This window comes from Squalius cephalus (genome assembly GCF_949319135.1).
Source record: "Squalius cephalus genome assembly, chromosome: 15".
Taxonomy (NCBI): domain Eukaryota; kingdom Metazoa; phylum Chordata; class Actinopteri; order Cypriniformes; family Leuciscidae; genus Squalius; species Squalius cephalus.
The window spans coordinates 24,395,062-24,414,068 of NC_137136.1; the positions used below are offsets into that span (position 1 = coordinate 24,395,062).

The 19,007-nt window shown below is 36.5% G+C and overlaps 1 protein-coding gene across 1 annotated transcript; it reads right to left on the reverse strand.

The window, feature by feature from the left end:
* Nucleotides 1-864: 864 nt before the first annotated feature.
* Nucleotides 865-17,289, reverse strand: cep76 (centrosomal protein 76). The gene is made up of 12 exons (XM_079894853.1): nucleotides 16,914-17,289; nucleotides 12,572-12,730; nucleotides 12,380-12,461; nucleotides 11,290-11,514; nucleotides 8,734-8,919; nucleotides 8,377-8,474; nucleotides 6,782-6,910; nucleotides 6,478-6,666; nucleotides 6,169-6,335; nucleotides 3,915-4,248; nucleotides 1,419-1,636; nucleotides 865-1,232 (listed from the first exon to the last, which is right to left on the reverse strand). The coding sequence occupies exons 1-12, from the start codon at nucleotides 16,974-16,976 to the stop codon at nucleotides 1,094-1,096; spliced, it is 1,989 nt and encodes a 662-aa protein (XP_079750979.1). The 5' UTR covers nucleotides 16,977-17,289; the 3' UTR covers nucleotides 865-1,093.
* Between the last annotated feature and the right edge of the window lie 1,718 nt (nucleotides 17,290-19,007).

Below are 19,007 nucleotides of genomic sequence, written 5' to 3' on the forward strand. Positions count from 1 at the left end.
TTGTGTACAACACAAATTTGTGTCAACTCTAAGTGGAATTGGGTGGCAGCCATGGTAACTGGTTCCTGTTAATTAGAAGCTTATGGAGGAGACAATCATGTGACCTTGGAGAGCTAAATAATGAATTGATAATGTGCACTTGTGGTCTAGTGCAGGTTCTCTGAATACTTGGGCAGATTCGCTAATGGCTCTTAAATGGAAAGAGGAACACACAAAGGTCATCGTAGAGTTCTTAGAAAAGAGAAGGCAAGCTCATCATACATTTCTGCTTTAGTTTCAATTAATATGCTGCAGCATGAGGACGGATTAGGATATCGGCTCTTCTTTCCCATAAGGATCCAGTCTAAAATTGTGCAATTCTTTTTTAAGAGTATGTTGCCATCTCCTGGCCAAAATAAAACACTGCTAACATAAAGTCAACAGTATGGCCCCCACCCAACTACCCTTAAAGGAATAGTTCACTGAAAATTCTGTCGTCATTTACTCACCCTCAAGTTGTTTCAAACCTGTATGAATTTCTTTCTTCTGCTGAACACAAAATAAGATATTTTGAAGAATGTCAGTAACCAAACAGCTGATGGACCCCATTGACTTCCATAGTATTTTTTTTCCTACTATGGAAGTCAATGGGGTCCATCAACTGTCTGATTACCGACATTCTTCAGTGTCACATGATCCCTCAGAAATCATTCTAACAGGTCTTTTAAATTGTAATTATATTTGACTACATTTGTATTTTTACAGTATTTTTGATTGTAAAAAATGCAGCCTTGCAAAAATTTTCACCAGTAAAACTGACAACCTTTAAGTAGCAAGTAGAGGTGATTTAAATAGCACAACAAAGAAATCAAGCTAAATACAATTAAGGGTATCATACAATTTATTTAGAAAAATATATCCATAAATACCATTTTGAAACAGTTTCCATATGACACACACACATACTGTTGTACTGAACATACATGAGCAGCATAGATAGTATAACATGTCATACATGCAATTCCAAAACTCATAATAATACTCTAAACCTAGCATACAGTCAGAAGACTTGTGAATTCTGTAAACCTGAGGTGAAAGATCGCGCTGCTTTCTGTCACAGCACGGATCTGTACTTGCAAGCGAACATGATCCATACAGCACAAGCTGACTCTGGATAAGCAAACACACGAACCCTCACCGCCAGTCGCACATGATCCCCTCTGCAGCAAACAATCTCTTCACAGAACGGTGACCTGAGAAGAGAACAAGTTAGTTGATGTTAGTTGTTTGACTTTGTTAAAGCTGCAGTGTGTGATTTCTGCAGCAATAACAGCACCAAACGAAATAGCAAAAAGTACTTCTCTAAACAGCTTTCTGTTTTAAGACATATCAGTTAAAAAAGACATTTTAAAGGTAGATCAGTTTGTTTGTGAAGGTACCTGAGGCAGGTAGCGAACGCCCTGCGCGCATTACGGTGCAAGAAATGAATAGGAAAGCCTTTAAAAGTGTGTCCGTCGGGCACCGCCCTTCTCACAGCATCCTGAAACTCCTCGTTTCCACACGACACACCTGTACTGCGCTCTAGTTCATACGCCGACAGCGCTGCTGACAGCAGGTATGACAGGTGATCATCCCAGACCGTTGCCAGACCGAGATCCTACAGACAGACGTTACACTTAGTCATTCCAAAAGCATGTTAAAAAGTATCCAAGTATAGGTTTATCTGTCAGCCATAGTTTCCAGCTGGTTTTTATGGAAGCTTGTTTCCGCCACAGAATAAAACATTTTAAAAGATAATTGCGACTTTTTATCTCACAATTGCGAGTTTACATCTCGCAATTCTGACTTTATTTCTCAGAATTGAAAGATATAAAGTCAGAATTGCGTGAAATAAAGTCGCAATTGCGTGTTATGAAAGTCAGAATTGCGTGAAATAAAGTCAGAATTGCGTGTTATAAAAGTCAGAATTGCGTGTTATAAAGTCAGAATTGCGAGATATAAAGTCAGAATTGCGTGTTATAAAGTCAGAATTGCGAGATATAAAGTCAGAATTGCGAGATATAAAGTCAGAATTGCGTGTTATAAAGTCAGAATTGCGTGATATAAAGTCAGAATTGCGTGTTATAAAGTCAGAATTGCGAGATATAAAGTCAGAATTGCGTGTTATAAAGTCAGAATTGCGTGTTATAAAGTCAGAATTGCGAGATATAAAGTCAGAATTGCGTGTTATAAAGTCAGAATTGCGTGTTATAAAGTCAGAATTGCGTGATATAAAGTCAGAATTGCGTGTTATAAAGTCAGAATTCTGACTTTTTTTCTCGCAATTGCGACTTTATATCACGCAATTCTGACTTTATAACACGCAATTGCGAGTTAATATCTCGCAATTCTGAGATCTTTTCTCAGAATTGTGAGATATAAACTCACAATTGTGAGATATAAAGTCCAATTCTAAGGGAAAAAAAATATTTTTTTTTTACCACAGAATAGTTTATATCTCACAATTCTGACTTTATAACACGCAATTGCGACTTTATATCGTGCAATTCTGACTTTATATCTCCCAATTGCGACTTTATTTCTCAGAATTGTGACTTTATATCTCTCAATTGCGACTTTATTTCTCAGAATTACGACTTTATATCCCGCAATTGCGACTTTATTTCTCAGAATTGCGACTTTATATTTCGCAATTGCGACTTCATTTCTCAGAATTGCGACTTTATTTCTCAGAATTGCGACTTTATTTCTCGCAATTCTGACTTCATATCTCGCAATTCTGAGAAAAAAAGTCACAATTCTGACTTGATATATCGCAATTGTGAGAAAAAAAGTCAGAATTGTGAGATAAAAAGTCGCAATTATTATTATTTATTTATTATTCAGTGGCGGAAACAAGCTTCCATAGGTTTTTCAATTGCAAGAAAGTAGTCTTGTATATCTGTGGTAAACTGAGATTTTTTTTTAAATTACACTAATACATGTTGCTCCAAAAGACTCGCAAGAGTCACTTTCTTCCACTGAACATAAAATTAAGAATGCGCTGGTCTCTCATTTCCAAGTTTTTTTTTTTTTTGTATGTCAAGTTTCAAAATGACAAAAAAAGCACAATATAAGTGGTCCATACAACTGCAGAATATTCCAAGTTTTCTAAAGTCATACAATACTTTTTTTCTAGGAGGAACAAACAACAACAACAGCTCAACAACAATTTGTGCTGAAATTAACTACAAAATTTTTATGGACTAGAAAAATGATGCATTGACACCATTTAGTTAACTGACACTATCGGTCAGTATGTTTAATTTCTTTTTAAAGAAATTAAAAAATTTAATTATTCAGCAAGGATGCATTAAATTGATCAAAGATGACAATAAAGACGTTTACTTAAAAAAAAAAAAAAATCTATTTTAAATAAATGCTGCACTTTCTATTAATCAAAGAATCCTGAAAAAAATGCACACATAAATATTAAGCATCACAACTGTGTTCAAAATTGATAATAATAAGAAATGTTTTTTGAGCACCAAATCAGCATATTAGAATGATTTCTGAAGGATCATATGACACTGAAGACTGGAGTAATGATGCTGAAAATTCAGCTTTGCCAACACCAGAATAAATTACATTTTTTAAATATATTAAAATAGAAAACAATTTTAATAATATTTCAAAAATATTTGTAATATATTATTTTTGATCAAACAAATTGCATCCTTGGTGAACATAAGAGACTTCCTTTCAAAAACATCTTACTGACTCCAAACTTTTGAAAGTAGAGCAGCTTCAGAAGACTCTTCTTTACTGACATGAGAGTAAAATGATGACGGAATTTTCATTTTAGGGTTAAAGTTCGCTTTGACTGTATTCAGAAATGCACATTACACAAGTTGTTTTTGTGTCAAAGGTTGCTTGAGCATGTGTGCTTTTATTACCTTCCTATGCTCTGCTAATAGGTATCGCATCTCCAGCTCCAGTTGGTTGCTGGCCTCATTGGGAACTATAGAAGAAGAGCAGAGAGGAGGAGTCGGCGGAAGAGAGGAGGTGGAGCCGGGAGCGCATACAGATCTCACGGCCTCCTCACTCATGGCCTTCCAGCGGGAGCCGTCTGTGAAGTCAAACACACACAGCTCCACAGCATCTGACGGCTGACAGTTCGCCAAGAACGTCTTGTGGTTGAAGACGCAGCCGAGTGTCCGGTAAGGGTGGGTGGGTTTTGGTTGGGGGACCATGGGAGGTGCATCTGGGTCTATTGGACGGTGGAGGTATCTAGTACAGAAAATAAAGCAGGAAAGCTCGTCTTAAAGCAAGATATCAACAAATTAACAGGGAGGTTTGTTGATCTTACATATCTTTCATATGTTACATCTTCAGAGTCACCAGCAGTGTTTACAGCACGCAGCAACGAACATAGCGTTTAGTCTTATGAAAAGTTATTTTTAAATTAATCAGTCAAAATTTCCACAAAACAGCCTAAAGAGCATCTCTGAACACAAAATAAGTGGAACCTTGAGGCAGATGGGCTACAGCAGCAGAAGACACACCAAGTCCCACTCCTGTCAGCTAAGAACAGGAAACTGAGGCTACAATTCACTCTGGCTCACCAAAATTGGACAATAGATGATTAGAAAAACATTGCCTGGTCTGATGGGTCTTGATTTCTGCTATATTTCATTTGGCGTAAACAACATGGATCTATCCTGCCTTGTATCAATGGTTCGGGCTGGTGGTGTAATGGTGTGGGGAATATTTTCTTGGCACACTTTGGGCCCCTTAGAACCAATTGAGCATCGTTTAAACACCACAGCCTACCTGAGTATTGTTGTTGACCATGTCCATCCCTTTATGACCAGTGTAACCATCTTCTGATGGCTACTTCCAGCAGGATAACACGCCATGTCACAAAGATCAAATCAACTCTAACTGGTTTACATTCACTAGCAAGGTATACCTAATAAAGTGGCCAGTGAGTGTATAATGATATTCTAAAAAAAAAAAAAAACGTTCAAATATTTAAAGTCCCCCTGTAGTCAACAAGTTTATCCCTTGAAACAACCCTTGCCTCATTTAATATAGGCGGTTCTATGAATATGCAAGTTAGACCCGTCTTCACTATCTCACACCAGGTCAGAGATCCACACCTTGACGTGATTGGTTACAAGGTAGTTTGTGACGTCAGAAACACCAGTGATTTCAAGCCGCGTTTTTGAGACTGTCTTTGGTTCACTGCAGTTTTAAGGAGAAAATACTCAGCAATGGAGTTGACTCCACACAGACATACATTAAAAGCTTGATTTTCACCACAGGGGGACTGTAACTTTCATTAGTGAGGTACAATTTTAATGTTGATTTTACTTTTTGGATTGAATGTTGAGTGTAATAGAAACTTTGTTTGGGAGCATGGTGGGTGACATTTTGAGACTATAATCAACACAATAATTGACCTTTTTTCGAACAGGCAGAACAACCTTTTAAAGGAGAACTCCGGTCAATTTTAACATTGAGCTCATTTTTTTTGTACATTTGGAGTGCTGTCAATACAGAGAACAACGACAAAAATCGGTGTTGCCTACACCGCGTTATCCTCTTTTTAAAATTTGCACCCTGTTGACTTCAATGGGGCAAGTTTTAAACCTGCTTTTAGCCTCTTAACATCCTTGATGTGTCATTACAAGTGCACAGCTAATGTGAGTGATTCCTTCGGAGTGAACGCGGGTGAATCTGACTGCAGTAGATGTGAAAGATATGAATAAAAATGATGTTTATTCAGCCAGCGAACATACCTGTGTTTACATCCTGTTTTCGGTTGAAGTCCATAGTAATCGATTGTCGAGTTCACGCGCATGATCATAGGTACTAAACCAATGCGCGTGAACTCGACAATCGATTACTACATGACCTGTGCACTTGTAATGACACATCAAGGATGTTAAGAGGCTAAAAGCAGGTTTAAAACTTGCCCCATTGAAGTCAACAGGGTGCAAATTTTAAAAAGAGGATAACACGGTGTAGGCAACACCGATTTTTGTCGTTGTTCTCTGTATTGACAGCACTCCAAATGTACAAAAAAATGAGCTCAATGTTAAAATTGACCGGAGTTCTCCTTTAAGTCATTTTACTTTAGTCTGGAGCCATGTTTGAGGCAGTTTAGAAGAAAACTAAGAACAATTAAAATGTATAAATTATTACCTGTGTGCAGTGAAACTTTCCCAAAAGGTGATGGAGCCGTCTGTGCCGCAGGTCATGACCCAGGTGTGTGGAACGTTCTTGGCTTTGGTGCCCACACATACATAAGCATCCAGTCCAAATCCCAACAGCAGACTACACAGCAACGTGGCATGATCCTCACATTCACCCTGACAACAAAAAAACATGTTAATAAATGTAATCAAATTTGTCGATGTTCATAAAAACAGTACATTCTGATATTTTACTCTAGCGTTTGATTATTCAGTTTCAGTACTCAGTGTTAGATCAGCATTTAACAGGATGTCTTGCCTTGTTCCTGCACAGAAAGGCCATCATAGAGCACCACTGCTCCTGCCTGACTCCTCCCCCAACCATAGGCGCTCTCTCCTGAGCTAACAGGCTAACGAAACGCGCCGCCTGCCGCGGACTCTCAAGCAACCTTCCGGCACGCAGTACACGAACATATGAGCACACAGGCCGGTTCACACCATTTTCATCCTGGAAAACACACAAGTATTATAAGACATCTGAGTCACATACTGTTATGCACAAGCATAAATCAACAATAGGCACTTATATCATCATTCACCAGTACGGTGCTCAGTAAGGTCACCTGTGCAAAGATCTTCACCAGTTTGGACTGGTGTGAGGGTCGAATCTCCAAGAACTCCTGCCACCACTGTTTGGCATATACCAAAAACAGCCTCTCCTTCTCTGCTGTTTTCCTTCTCTCCAGGGATTGCTGGAAAAAGACCATGAGTTTTTAAAAAAAACATTATATTTTAGGTGTTACAGAGACAACCCTTGTAAAAACAGAGAAATTACAAGAATGAGAAAGCTTTGTTGATGATTTACCATTACCTTTTATGGACAAATGATGTTTAGAGAACCAAAACTCCTTAAAAAGGAATGTTAACCTCATTTATTAACACATTATCTTCATAAATTTCATAAATGTCCTATGTACGGTTCTATGGCCCGACATAGACTCAGGAGTGGAAGAAAAAGAAAAAGAAGAGAAGTACACATAAATCATGTTTACAGTAATACACATACAATGGAAGTCTATGGGACATTCTAGAATATTTAAAACCAGAAACATTTGAATCATTATCTGCATTGTCCTTTTAGAACTGCTGTTTCTACAAAGATGAACTTTTGTTTATGCACTTAATTCTTAATTAAGAACTTGATTCCAAATTTTTTCCTATAATGTAAATAGGGACTGGTTATTACATGGTTATGGCTGGAGCTAATCAACAAGACTTAGGCCCAATCCCAATTCTATTTTATACCCCTTCGCCTACCCCTTACCCTTGCCCCTTTGAAACAGAGTGGCAAGGCGTAGGGGTGAAAATATTCCCCTAAGAAATGGGACACCACTACTACACCGTTACACGTCATTATACGTCGTCGCTAGCGCCTACATCACAGGAGATGCACCAATGTTTATCACAAACTTCCAAGATGCCGTCGTCAGCTGTAGTCATCTCAATTGCGTGGGTTACAGCTATTTTTTTAGCATTTTTCTTCTGAAGTTCGCAGAAAACAACGGAGATGCCGATATCTTCGACACCTAAGTATTTTTGGACTTCAGGAAACGTTGCTCGTTGTCAGCGCGAAAACGAATGAGCCTCCGGGTTTCCTCAGGTGTCCCTGTTTGATAAAGAACATCCAAGACTGGTTGATGATGATCATGTTGCAAAAAGCACGAAACTGTGTAAGCACTGTTCGTTTATATCGTGTTCACATATAACATAACCACAAGAAAACAATGCGTTCATAGCAGATGTACGGTAAAAGATAAGCCAATTCCCTGCTGCAATTACATTCACCAGTTATCAGACATGAAAATATGTTGCGGGACTATCGTTAACGAACTTTCAGCGATTTTTTTTGCAAACGTTTCTTTGAAGAACATGACCGTAAATATGAACACAAGATTGAATGTGACAAAGAAAATGATTATGGCAGTCATGTTCCCTCTGTAGCCGGTGTATGCAGGTACATTTCTCATACCCCTTCGTTTGAAGTGTGGTCCCGAAAAATCTTCGTTTCAAGGGCTATCTGGCCCTTCCCCTTACCCCTCCAACCAAAAGAGAATCGAGACAACCTTCACGGGAACACGCAAAACGGAGGGGTAGGGTCAAGGGGTGAATTGGGATTGAGCCTTAAATGAACTGAAGCATTAATATAGTAATGATTCACCTGGGTGGCGATGACATCAGGGCTCAGGGTCTCAGTAAGGGGAGGATACAGTTCCAACTTCAGATTCAGAACACCAGCAGGTACTTTACATTCACTGCCTGGAAAAAATACACACACATACATACCCATCAACAATTTTTATGGATTAACAACTCAAATGGATAGTTTAACCAAAAAGGAAAAATGTCCAAACGTAGATATTTTGAAGAGTGTTTCAACTGTTTTTGTCCATACAGTGAAAGTTAGTTGGTCCACAGTTAGACTCCCCTGACTTTCAATGTATGGACAAAACATTCTTCAAAATATCTTAACAGTATTTTTGAAAGGAAATAATTTAACAATATGACTTTTTCTTACCCACTCCTAGTAGTTCTACTGAGACAGCGTTTTTTCCATTGGGAGCACTGAGAACTGTCCGCCAGTCAAGAAAATAAGAAGAAACGAGTGTCGTGTCCCCAGACGTGTCTGTTTTAATCAGCACCATATGCACTGGATCACAGATGGACAACATGGTGGTAGCATCAGCCATCTTGCTAGCATCTCCTGTAACACAACAACACCATATTTAAGGCCCTGTCACACAAGGAATGATAACTATAAAGATAACTTTAACAATAACTATATCAGCGTCCACACCAACGCACAATATCATTCTGTTTAATATTAAAACTACCAGCAGTTTTGTTGCCTATGGCTTTAAATACTCAAACTCTTTATGCCTGCTACAGACCTATCCTATAAGATCATTACAAATCACACTGAACGACATGGATCTAATAAACCTGCAGACTGTACGATGAAGACACCTGTTGAATCGCAAGGCTACGAAGCAAGTTAGTATAGAAGAATAAAACGTCATCAGCATGCGCTAGTGGTAAACAAATTGGCAGTTGTAGTTTGGTATTTATGTGCGCTGAGAAAAAAAAAAAAAAAGTGTAAGCGAAAAAAAAGATGGCCTCTTTTCCCTAGCAATGACCGTGTCCAACTTGGCATGCTAATTTTGTAAATGGAGCTTGAGGTAAGTAGTTTTAAGTTTAAGCGCCATGTCGAGTTGATCAATATGCCGTTTCATGCTGCACTTTTATTGGCTAGTCAGTAGATGTAGGTCGTAGCAGCAAACACACTGTGAGATGATCAAGCTAAATCTCTGACACTGTCAGAACATTATCACAGGCAATCTTTGGTCACAAGACTGTGACAACGGATGTCTTTGAACCTCTCTCACTGTACGATGTAGAACCACCGTTTAAGAGCCTCGACCACAGAAATCGCCACGATTGGTCATCTGGGACAGCCCAAAATCATACAATGTGTACCGAGCATTAAAGCAGGATAAATTGCTTTTATCGTTCAACAGATGAAGAAAAATAAATAAATAAATAAATAAATATATATTCGCTGTGAAAGTGATTCCAGCGACATTGTTTCTCTGTCCCATATTGTTATAGGTGTGGTGTAGGGATGTCCCGATCCGATCCACGGCATCGGTATCGTGCCGATACTGGCCCAAAACGCTAGATCGGATATCGGAGGGGAGAAAAAAAATTATCCGATACCTATGATCCGATACCCATTAGGGGTGGAACGGTAAGTATTCGTACTGAACGTACGTTCGGTGCATGGATTTACACAGAGAATACACGGTATAAAAATAAATAAATATCGCGTGCACATTAATTAATGTAATACGGAACTAACGTTACTGTTAGATACGCGCATATGCGGGTTCTTTAGGGACACCTAATCTGTAGCTCTGAACGCGCGTCTATATCGCTTCAAACGCTCACTTTATCATTATACGCGCGCGGCGCGTCCTATTCACTTTGGACGCGCGAATGGATTCAAACTGTTCAAGCATCGAACTAGACGCGATAGACGCAAATTTGACGCTCTATTCGCATTTGGTGTGAACGCAGCAAAATGAACAGGCTGCGATGTCAAGATTGCAATGCTGGAGTCAGTGTGTGTGTGTCAGAGAGAGAGAGGCACGGGCGCGATCGAACAGTGGAAACATAAAAACATACTCCGTCATTTTCATACAGGACATCATTAAAACTGCAAAAAGTGTTTAGCCTACTTATATTTGTGTAAAACCCAACATTGTGCTTTTGTCAAACTGTAAACTCTTGTCAAACTGTAACTGACACACACACACACACACACACACACACACACACACACACACACACACACACACACACACACACACACACACACACACACGCACGCTGTTTAAAAGCAAAAATGATATCATCTTTTGGACATTCATCATTGCATTGGTTTTCATTTCTTGTCCTAAAACAGAGCACTAATCTGTTTATTTTTAAGTTACACATTCTACATTGAATAAAAAAGAAAATCAAATGTGTTTTTAAAAGTAGTACTATTTTATACAGAAATAAATTATTTATAATTCAGATGAGAATAAAGTTAAAGTTAATTAAAATTTAAAGGAAACAAATATATTGATCTGAAATATAGCAAATTAATTTTAAATTCATTCAGGTTACCAAACATATCTCAAGGTCTTTTGAATAAAGGGTGGCAGTCTTTCATTATCAACTGTTGTTGTGGACTATACTGGAGAAGTATTTGTTCTCCATTTGAGTGAGATGTTTTTATGTGGCTAATTGAGCAAAGTGCTTCCATTATATTTTATTATTATTAGTATTAGTTCAAGAATAAAATAAAAATATCGGATTGATATCGGTATCGGCAAATAGCCAAAGCTGCGGCATCGGTATCGGTATCGGAAGTGAAAAAGTGGTATCGGGACATCCCTAGTGTGGTGTGGACTACATTTAGAACGATTCTAAAAACCATATCTTTATCATTAGCCTTCTTTACACATGTTCTTGAAATTAGGAGGAGTATGTAATAGGCTGCTAATATAAGTACGGTTGCATGAGAAACCTGGGCCATCTCTGTGGACTTCCAGAAGAAAGCCCTCCTGTAGGTCTGGTTCACAAGCACATGGGACTGGTTTGGAGCGGAAGCGCTGGTTGCGGAAGTAGAGATGAAGGGTGAATGTAGAGCACACCTGACCAGGTAAAGGCTCTGGCTCCTGCAAGTGTTCCAGGAAAGCCTTCCCACCCAGAACTTGTAGGTAGAGGTATCTCCGTAGTGGACTGATGTTAGCTGGTGAAAGTTTTTAAAGGGTTAGTTCACTCAACAATGACAATTTCATCATGTACACCTCCCTTTCTTTCTTCAGTGGGACACAAAAGATGGTAGATACATAGTTCTTTTCCCAACCATGAAGGTGATATCAATAGATCTTAGTCAGGTAGAGTAGAGGTTTACTTCATTTTTGACAGGAATGAAAATGAGGTTGTGGCGGATAGAAGAACAGTGCGTTCAATGGATTGTACAGTTGTTTAACAACATACCAATTGTTAAGCTGACAAATAAAAAAAACTTTCAGTAGACCAAAAACTATAAAACAATTTTGAAAGTATGTCTATCCCTCACACACTTGTTTTCATTTGTTAAATTCAATATAGCTTCTAACCTGACTAAAGTATATTACTCAAGACTTTTGTTTCTTTTTCAAAACATAAATGAAGATATTTTTTAATGAAACCTGATTATTAATAAATTCTGCCTCTCCAGAGAAAGTCCATTTCACTAAAACTTTGACACCTCATAAAATTCATTAAGACTTTGTAAAAGTAATCCATGTGAACAAAGCAATTTAAGTGTTTTGATCGCTTTATATGATGAATAGATTTACTTTACTTTACTTTACTTTACTTTAGTTAAACATTGACCAACGCACAAGCATAGAGCACATCAGATATGGTAAACAGTAGCTTGACCATACTTGCTTGACTTTTGTGAACATTTTGAAGTTTTAGTGGAATAGACTTTCAATGAAGGGGCAGAAATCTCTCATTTTCATAAAAAGAATTCTACATTTGTGTTTTAAAGATGAACAAAAGTCTTACGGGTTTGGAACGACATGAGGGTGAGTAAATGATGATCCTCACAAGCAAGCACTCACTTGTCTTCAGCTGTGTGATGTTCTTGTCCACAAAACGGGTCGCAGACTTGTTCACAGTATCAGCTTCAGTGTGAGAAACATCCTGATGAGAAACCAACATTTAAATAGCTATAAAATTTGTGTTTCAGTGAGGAGATGCATTCTTTTTTGTAATCTCAATGTATGTAGGTTCAAAAATCTGAATACTCGTACCACATTTGTAAAGTGGAGATCTTTCATCACATCATCTACGATTCCCCTCCGCTGAAGAGCATGTATGAAGTCTTCCTCAGAGAGCGAACGCTGTCCATGGTGCCCGTCACCCCTCACCGTCTCCGCTAAAACTTCACGAATCTTACCATGGATATCCATCTGAAAATGGGTTAGTTGACAAATAACATTAAACTACTTTTTTTCAAGATCAAGTTTTAGGTATATGTGTGTGTACAGGTTTAGATAAACTTGTGAGGGCCAAATGTCCTCACTTATATAGTGAAATATTTCTGTGATGGGTACGTTAAGGAAGCTTGTTTCTGCCACTGAATAAAACTATTTGAAAGTTAATTGCGACTTTTCATATCACAATTCTGCCTTTTTTCTCACAATTGCGAGTTTACATCTCAACTTTTTTTCTCCGTTTTATTTATACAGTACAGGCCAAAAGTTTGGACACATTACTATTTTTAATGTTTTTGAAAGAAGTTTCTTCTGCTCATCAAGCCTGCATTTATTTGATCAAAAATACAGAAAAAAATGTAATATTGTGATATATTATTACAATTTAAAATAATTGGTTTTCAATTTATTATACTTTAAATTATCATTTATTTCGGTGATGCAAAGCTGAATTTTCAGGATCATTACTCCAGTCTTCAGTGTCACATGTGACATCCAGACATCACATGATCCTTTAGAAATCATTCTAATATTCTGATTTATTATGAGTGTTGGAAACAGTTCTGCTGCCTAATATATCTGATGAATAAAAGGTTAAAAAGAACTGCATTTATTCAAAATAAAAAAATATTTTCTAATAATATAAATCTTCTTTACTATCACTTTTTATCAATTTAACACATCCTTGCTGAATAAAATTATTGATTTATTTAAAAAAAAAATAAAGAAAAAAATTACTGACCCCAAATTACTGACCAGTAGTGTATATGGTTGTTATAAAAGATTTCTATCTTGAAAACATTTGCTTCTTTTTTTTTCTTTTCTTTTTGCTTTTTCTTTTTTTTATTCATCAAAGTATCCTAAAAAAGTATCACAGGTTATGAAAAAATATTAAGCAGCAGAACTGTTTCCAACTTTGATAATGAATCATCATATTATAATGATTTCTAAAGGATCATTTGATAGACTGGAGTAATGATCCTGAAAATTCAGCTTTGCATCACCGAAATAAATGATAATTTAAAGTATAATAAATTGAAAACCAATTATTTTAAATTGTAATAATATATCACAATATTACATTTTTTTCTGTATTTTTGATCAAATAAATGCAGGCTTGATGAGCAGAAGAAACTTCTTTCAAAAACATTAAAAATAGTAATGTGTCCAAACTTTTGGCCTGTACTGTATATATATATATATATATATATATATATATATATTATTTTTATTACAATCATTTTTTCTTGAAATTGCAAGTTTATATTCTTTTCTCAGAAAAATTTGTAATTATTATTTCTATTACAATTATTATTTTCTCTCTTTGCGAGTTTATATCTCGCAATTCTGACTATATAACACGCAATTCTGACTTTACAACTTTCAGAATTGCAAGATAATCAATTAACAATTACCATCGCACACCTGCAGGTAATAGACAGGTAGGAGAGAATATCAAAAAAAGGAAAAAATCTAAAAAAACAAAAGAAAATCCCACACACTATCAATACTTGCTACAAGTATCAATGGAAGTCTATGCAATTAGTCCTCACTAATATAGTGAAACAAATGTGAGTGGGTATGTGAAGGGCCTAAAATTAACACTCGCCAAGAGCCAAATGCAAGTAAAAATCAGTGTTGGCGATATGAAACGGTATCACTCGCCGGTTGGCCGGTAATATTTTTATGAATTCTAACAATGCATTAACGTGAACGCTGCTAGGGACAATTGACGGGCCAGCGCTTCATCATCATGAACGTTTAAGCCTTGACAAGAAGACACAAAAGGGAGTTTATTTTGTTGCTCGCACTCTGTGTGGAACATTTTGTGTGAACACACATTCAAAGCACACCCAGAAAGCCGCTTCAGACAGCATGAGATAAACTGAGCTCTCTCTCTTTCGCTTGAGCGTACAAATTTACACAAAAGTCTGTAAAAAAAAAAAAAAACATATGGCGAGTATCCCAGTAAACATAGTCGGTTATATCTTAAGTGAACGTAAACAGTTGAGAAAGACGCAGTATCAGTATATTAGATCCGTGCATTCACTCTTAAAGTGACAGCAGCCTGATACCTACCTGCGGCTCTCTGTGTTTTAAAGTTAATCAAACAACTAAGGACAAAGAAAAATTTGGATTAATTAATATGGATGTTTAATTTATACAGTGAAGAGAAGACTATGCCGTGTTAATTTACATTTGCTTAGTTTATTAAATTTCTGTAGGCACTACCTGAAAACTACTGTTAGACCTACCTGAAAAGTCTTTGTTATATAGTATTTATTTGTATTTTTGCTTGTAATTTAATTATTTGTTCTTGTTTTATTACTGACTAAATGTATATTAGGCATGTAGTTTTAGCTGTGGTATCGAAATTTGATTAGAGAATTGTTCATTTTTAGTGGTCGACCGATATATCGCCGAGGCCGATATATCGGCCGATATTTGGAATTTTTTAGATATCGGCATCGGCCGATAAATCTTTCCATTTGGCCGATATATTTCAAAACAGTTTGTGACTGTGCATTAGCGCGTTTTTCCACTGACGCGAACAGAGCGAGCGTGAATGAACTGAATACACTCGCTCTGCTCCGCCCAGCACGTAAGACAAGCCACTCAGAAGTGAAGCAGACATCTGACAGACACAGTAAATGACCATTCGCATTCGCTTTCTAACCTGACGCTATATTGTGTTACACACAAAAACACTCCGGCGTGCAGCAGAGTCTATTCAAACAGTACCGTGATATGTCAGATCCGCAGCCCAGCGGTAGCTCCAGTGGGGGTCACAGATGTGATATAAACGAATTCAAACAAAACTGAAAACATTTTACCTCACAAACAGTCAAAAATCCTGTGACTGGCTGTTCCTCAGATACGCGCGTTGTTCTCGGGTTACATTTAAACTAGACGCTGTTTTCCAACGGACTCGCGTGCACGGAAAAGCTGGGTCGGTCGCGTCACTCGCGTGCATTACAGATCAGTTGGTCGCGTGAGGTGGATGAGAGGAGAACACTATGCAATAATATTACGTTTGAAAATAAATCCTTGAAAATGTTATGCACTATAGTATCTACGGTTTATCTATCCATGATTGGCGTAATATCGTGTGTAGTATACATTTTCATATGTTCATGTATGTCATGCAAATACATGTGACGGCTTGCAACGTTTTAAAGAAACAAACAAGCAAAACTAAACACATAAATTATTATTATTTAAATATACTTGAAGTAAAACAACTTGTTTAAAGTAAATCGTGTAAATAAACTATGTATTGTACATAAAATGTATGTAATTTCATATACTATTTTGTCATTAATTTATGAATATTGTTTAGATTGTTTCATTAATGATAAATGTTATTTGTAACCTGCAGTAAGCAGCAGTAATTATTTATGTGACTGAAAAAATGACTGTAAATATTAAAGCAGACAAGAAGCTGCACTAAAACTTTATTTATTGAAGTGTTACCTTACCTTTTTGTTTCCATTTTAATTTCTTAGTAAATCTTTTTTTATTGCAAAAAGAATTGTGCATAAATATACATGTACAATAAATGTTCATTTAGTTTCACCAATATTCTTTATGTCTCTCATTTACTGTATTCACATGTATTGTATCGGCCTCATATCGGCCAATCGGCCAGATTGCTTTCTCAATATCGGCATCGGCATCGGCCATTAAAAATCCCATATCGGTCGACCACTATTCATTTTCACTGTTATTTAAAATGTTAGTGTCATTACTGCCTTTTTTGCAAAAAACTATTTGATGGCCGGTAAACATTTTTTTATGGCAGGTACATTTTCTTAAGTCACGACACGAGCCATTGGCAGATGTGGAAAAAAGTTAGTCTTAGTGTGTAAAGGGAAAGTGCATAACTTTGTAATCACATTTTAGGCTCTTGAGGCGTGACAAATACATTTTTAAAAGAACAGCCATTCCTTCTGGTCTAAATTAACTAAAGTGTAGGCGTAGTGTATGGTTGTCATGTCAACCGCCCAAATATACCAGCACAAAATAAAAACCACAAGGCATCAGGAAAAAAAACAAGTAATGCATTTCTTTTAGAGCTACAAAATTACTTCATTTTTTTTTTTTTTTTGACAATTTACGTCATGATTTGCAAGTAAAAACAAACTGATCATCACCTTACCTTGATTAAATGGTCATGAATTATTTGTTTTAATTCAGTTGCTTTTTCTGGTGGCAGGGACATGTTTTCGAGCGTGAAAATGCGACAGAAGTTTAAACTACAAGTTTATAACTACGCATTTCAACGTCAACGTCTGCATTAAATGCGCGGATTCAACATCTTCAGTATATTTGTGTTGTTGTATTGCTGGATGTGATGTCAACGCCTCCTGCAACTGACATTTTAAATCCTGGCGGAAAGGCAAGCGGGAATCTGTCGTCACAGCGCCTGTGTATATTCGCAGTTGCGGTTTTAAAATACTCTAAAAGCTGTAAACAAAAAAACAAATTACATTACTTTTAAAGAACGATGGCGTTCGTGAGCTTTAATGTTTAACGAATTCTGAGATTATAGGAAATGCTAATCTATTTTTTTTTAATTCAGGCACAGCGTTGACCGCCCCTTCATCCTTAGGAAATTACGTCATGAAAAGTCGCCTCCTGGATCTTGTAGTTCTCGAAAGAATATTTAACATAAACTAAAACTATACTATAACACAAACTGCAGTTTTTTGTAATAACTATAATGCAACTACCTTACATTTATTTTTTCCAATCTGTACTTGTTTAGCCATATTGTGGTGTCAAATATTGAAATTTATCAGTGTTCAAGACCTCTCAGTTTTATGGGAGAGTGTAGGCTACTTTTTGGCTTCACTGAATATGGAGAGAATGAAAAGTGCTTTTAATTAATTTACTTACATTTTTAACAAAATCTCACATTCATGAATTCAAGTTTGCTAATAACCCAATTTTATGATTTTGTTGACTGAGGTTGGACACAATACTATACTCTAAAAAAGCTATACTCTCCCAAAGCTCTATATTTATTTGATATTTTATACCCAGTTGTGATTTTTATATGTACTATTTTCTAGTTGCTTTCCTTTTTGTTTTTCTATGCATTATTGTATAACGTTCAATATTTGCATTTGAACAAACGTGTATACTCGATGTTAATGTTTATTCAATAAAAAAACTAAAATGGTTCTCGACTGCATTTTCAGTCATTCGAAGCTGTCCTTATTGAAAGTCCTCACATAGCATTTTATTAGTTCCTTAAAACACATATAGCTTTAAAATTCACGTTTTGAGTAATGAATATGTAATTTATGTTATACAGCAAAACTTTAAAGTCTCAAATGTAAACCACTTTACGTTTTACTCTAAAAAAAATCCAGAAGTATGGCTTGCAAATGTACATTCTCTTCAATCTGGAATGACTTTAACAGAAATGACAGAAAAAAAATATTTTAAAAAGTTTAAAATTAACAACTGTCCAATATTTGATTTTATTAACAACCAAAATTATCAGAAAAATATTTTTTTACGTCAATCCTTTAATTATTTTAACAAAATTTTACATTCGCATGTCAGGAATAACTCAAGCAACCCTCATACATATGTAATGCTGATGTACTTTGAAACCTGAGAACCAAATATAAACTTATAAAAATCAATAAAAGCTCAAAAACTCAATATTTGGAAAAATTTTAAGAGCTTTTAGGAGGTCATCCCTTAAGCGAAGCTTGGCTCCAATAAGACATTTTCCCGTATTTGTGACAAGTCAACTTACGAGGAAAAAGGATCGGTCTTTCCCGGTTGGTCACTTGACAAGATGGAATGAAATTACCACTCCACCATTAGCCACTTCTGGAAATATTGGATCAATTCCTGGAACCATGGCAGGAAGAGACATCTAATTTGACTCGCATTGATTCTGTTAAGTAATTGGCATTAAACCCACAATGAACAGTGTGAGGTAATGGGAGCTGGAAACAAACTTTGATCCTTGGAGACAAAAATAAATCGCTACAGGCTTAGTTTAGCATCCGTCGTCTAAATATTAACCATAGCAGGCCTAACACTGCACTGATGTAGACATCCGTAAACATGCATCAAGTGAAATCTAACACAATCTGCATTTATTCGCACACTCATACATCAGATTTACCCCACGTGCATCCATACCATTTTATATGCAAATGAGCTTGAACAGAGAAGCATATGCACAGAAGATGCCTGAGACAAATAAACGGCAATATTGTTTTCTTTA

Excerpts from the sequence above, each read along its gene's own strand:
- cep76 (XM_079894853.1), bottom strand. The coding sequence starts at position 16,976 with ATGTCCCTGCCACCAGAAAAAGCAACTGAATTAAAACAAATAATTCAT. Across the intron at positions 4,249-6,168 it reads GAAAGTTTCACTGCACACAG|ATACCTCCACCGTCCAATAG; the intron begins GTAATAATTTAT and ends TTTCTGTACTAG. Across the intron at positions 1,233-1,418 it reads GCGTTCGCTACCTGCCTCAG|GTCACCGTTCTGTGAAGAGA; the intron begins GTACCTTCACAA and ends TTCTCTTCTCAG.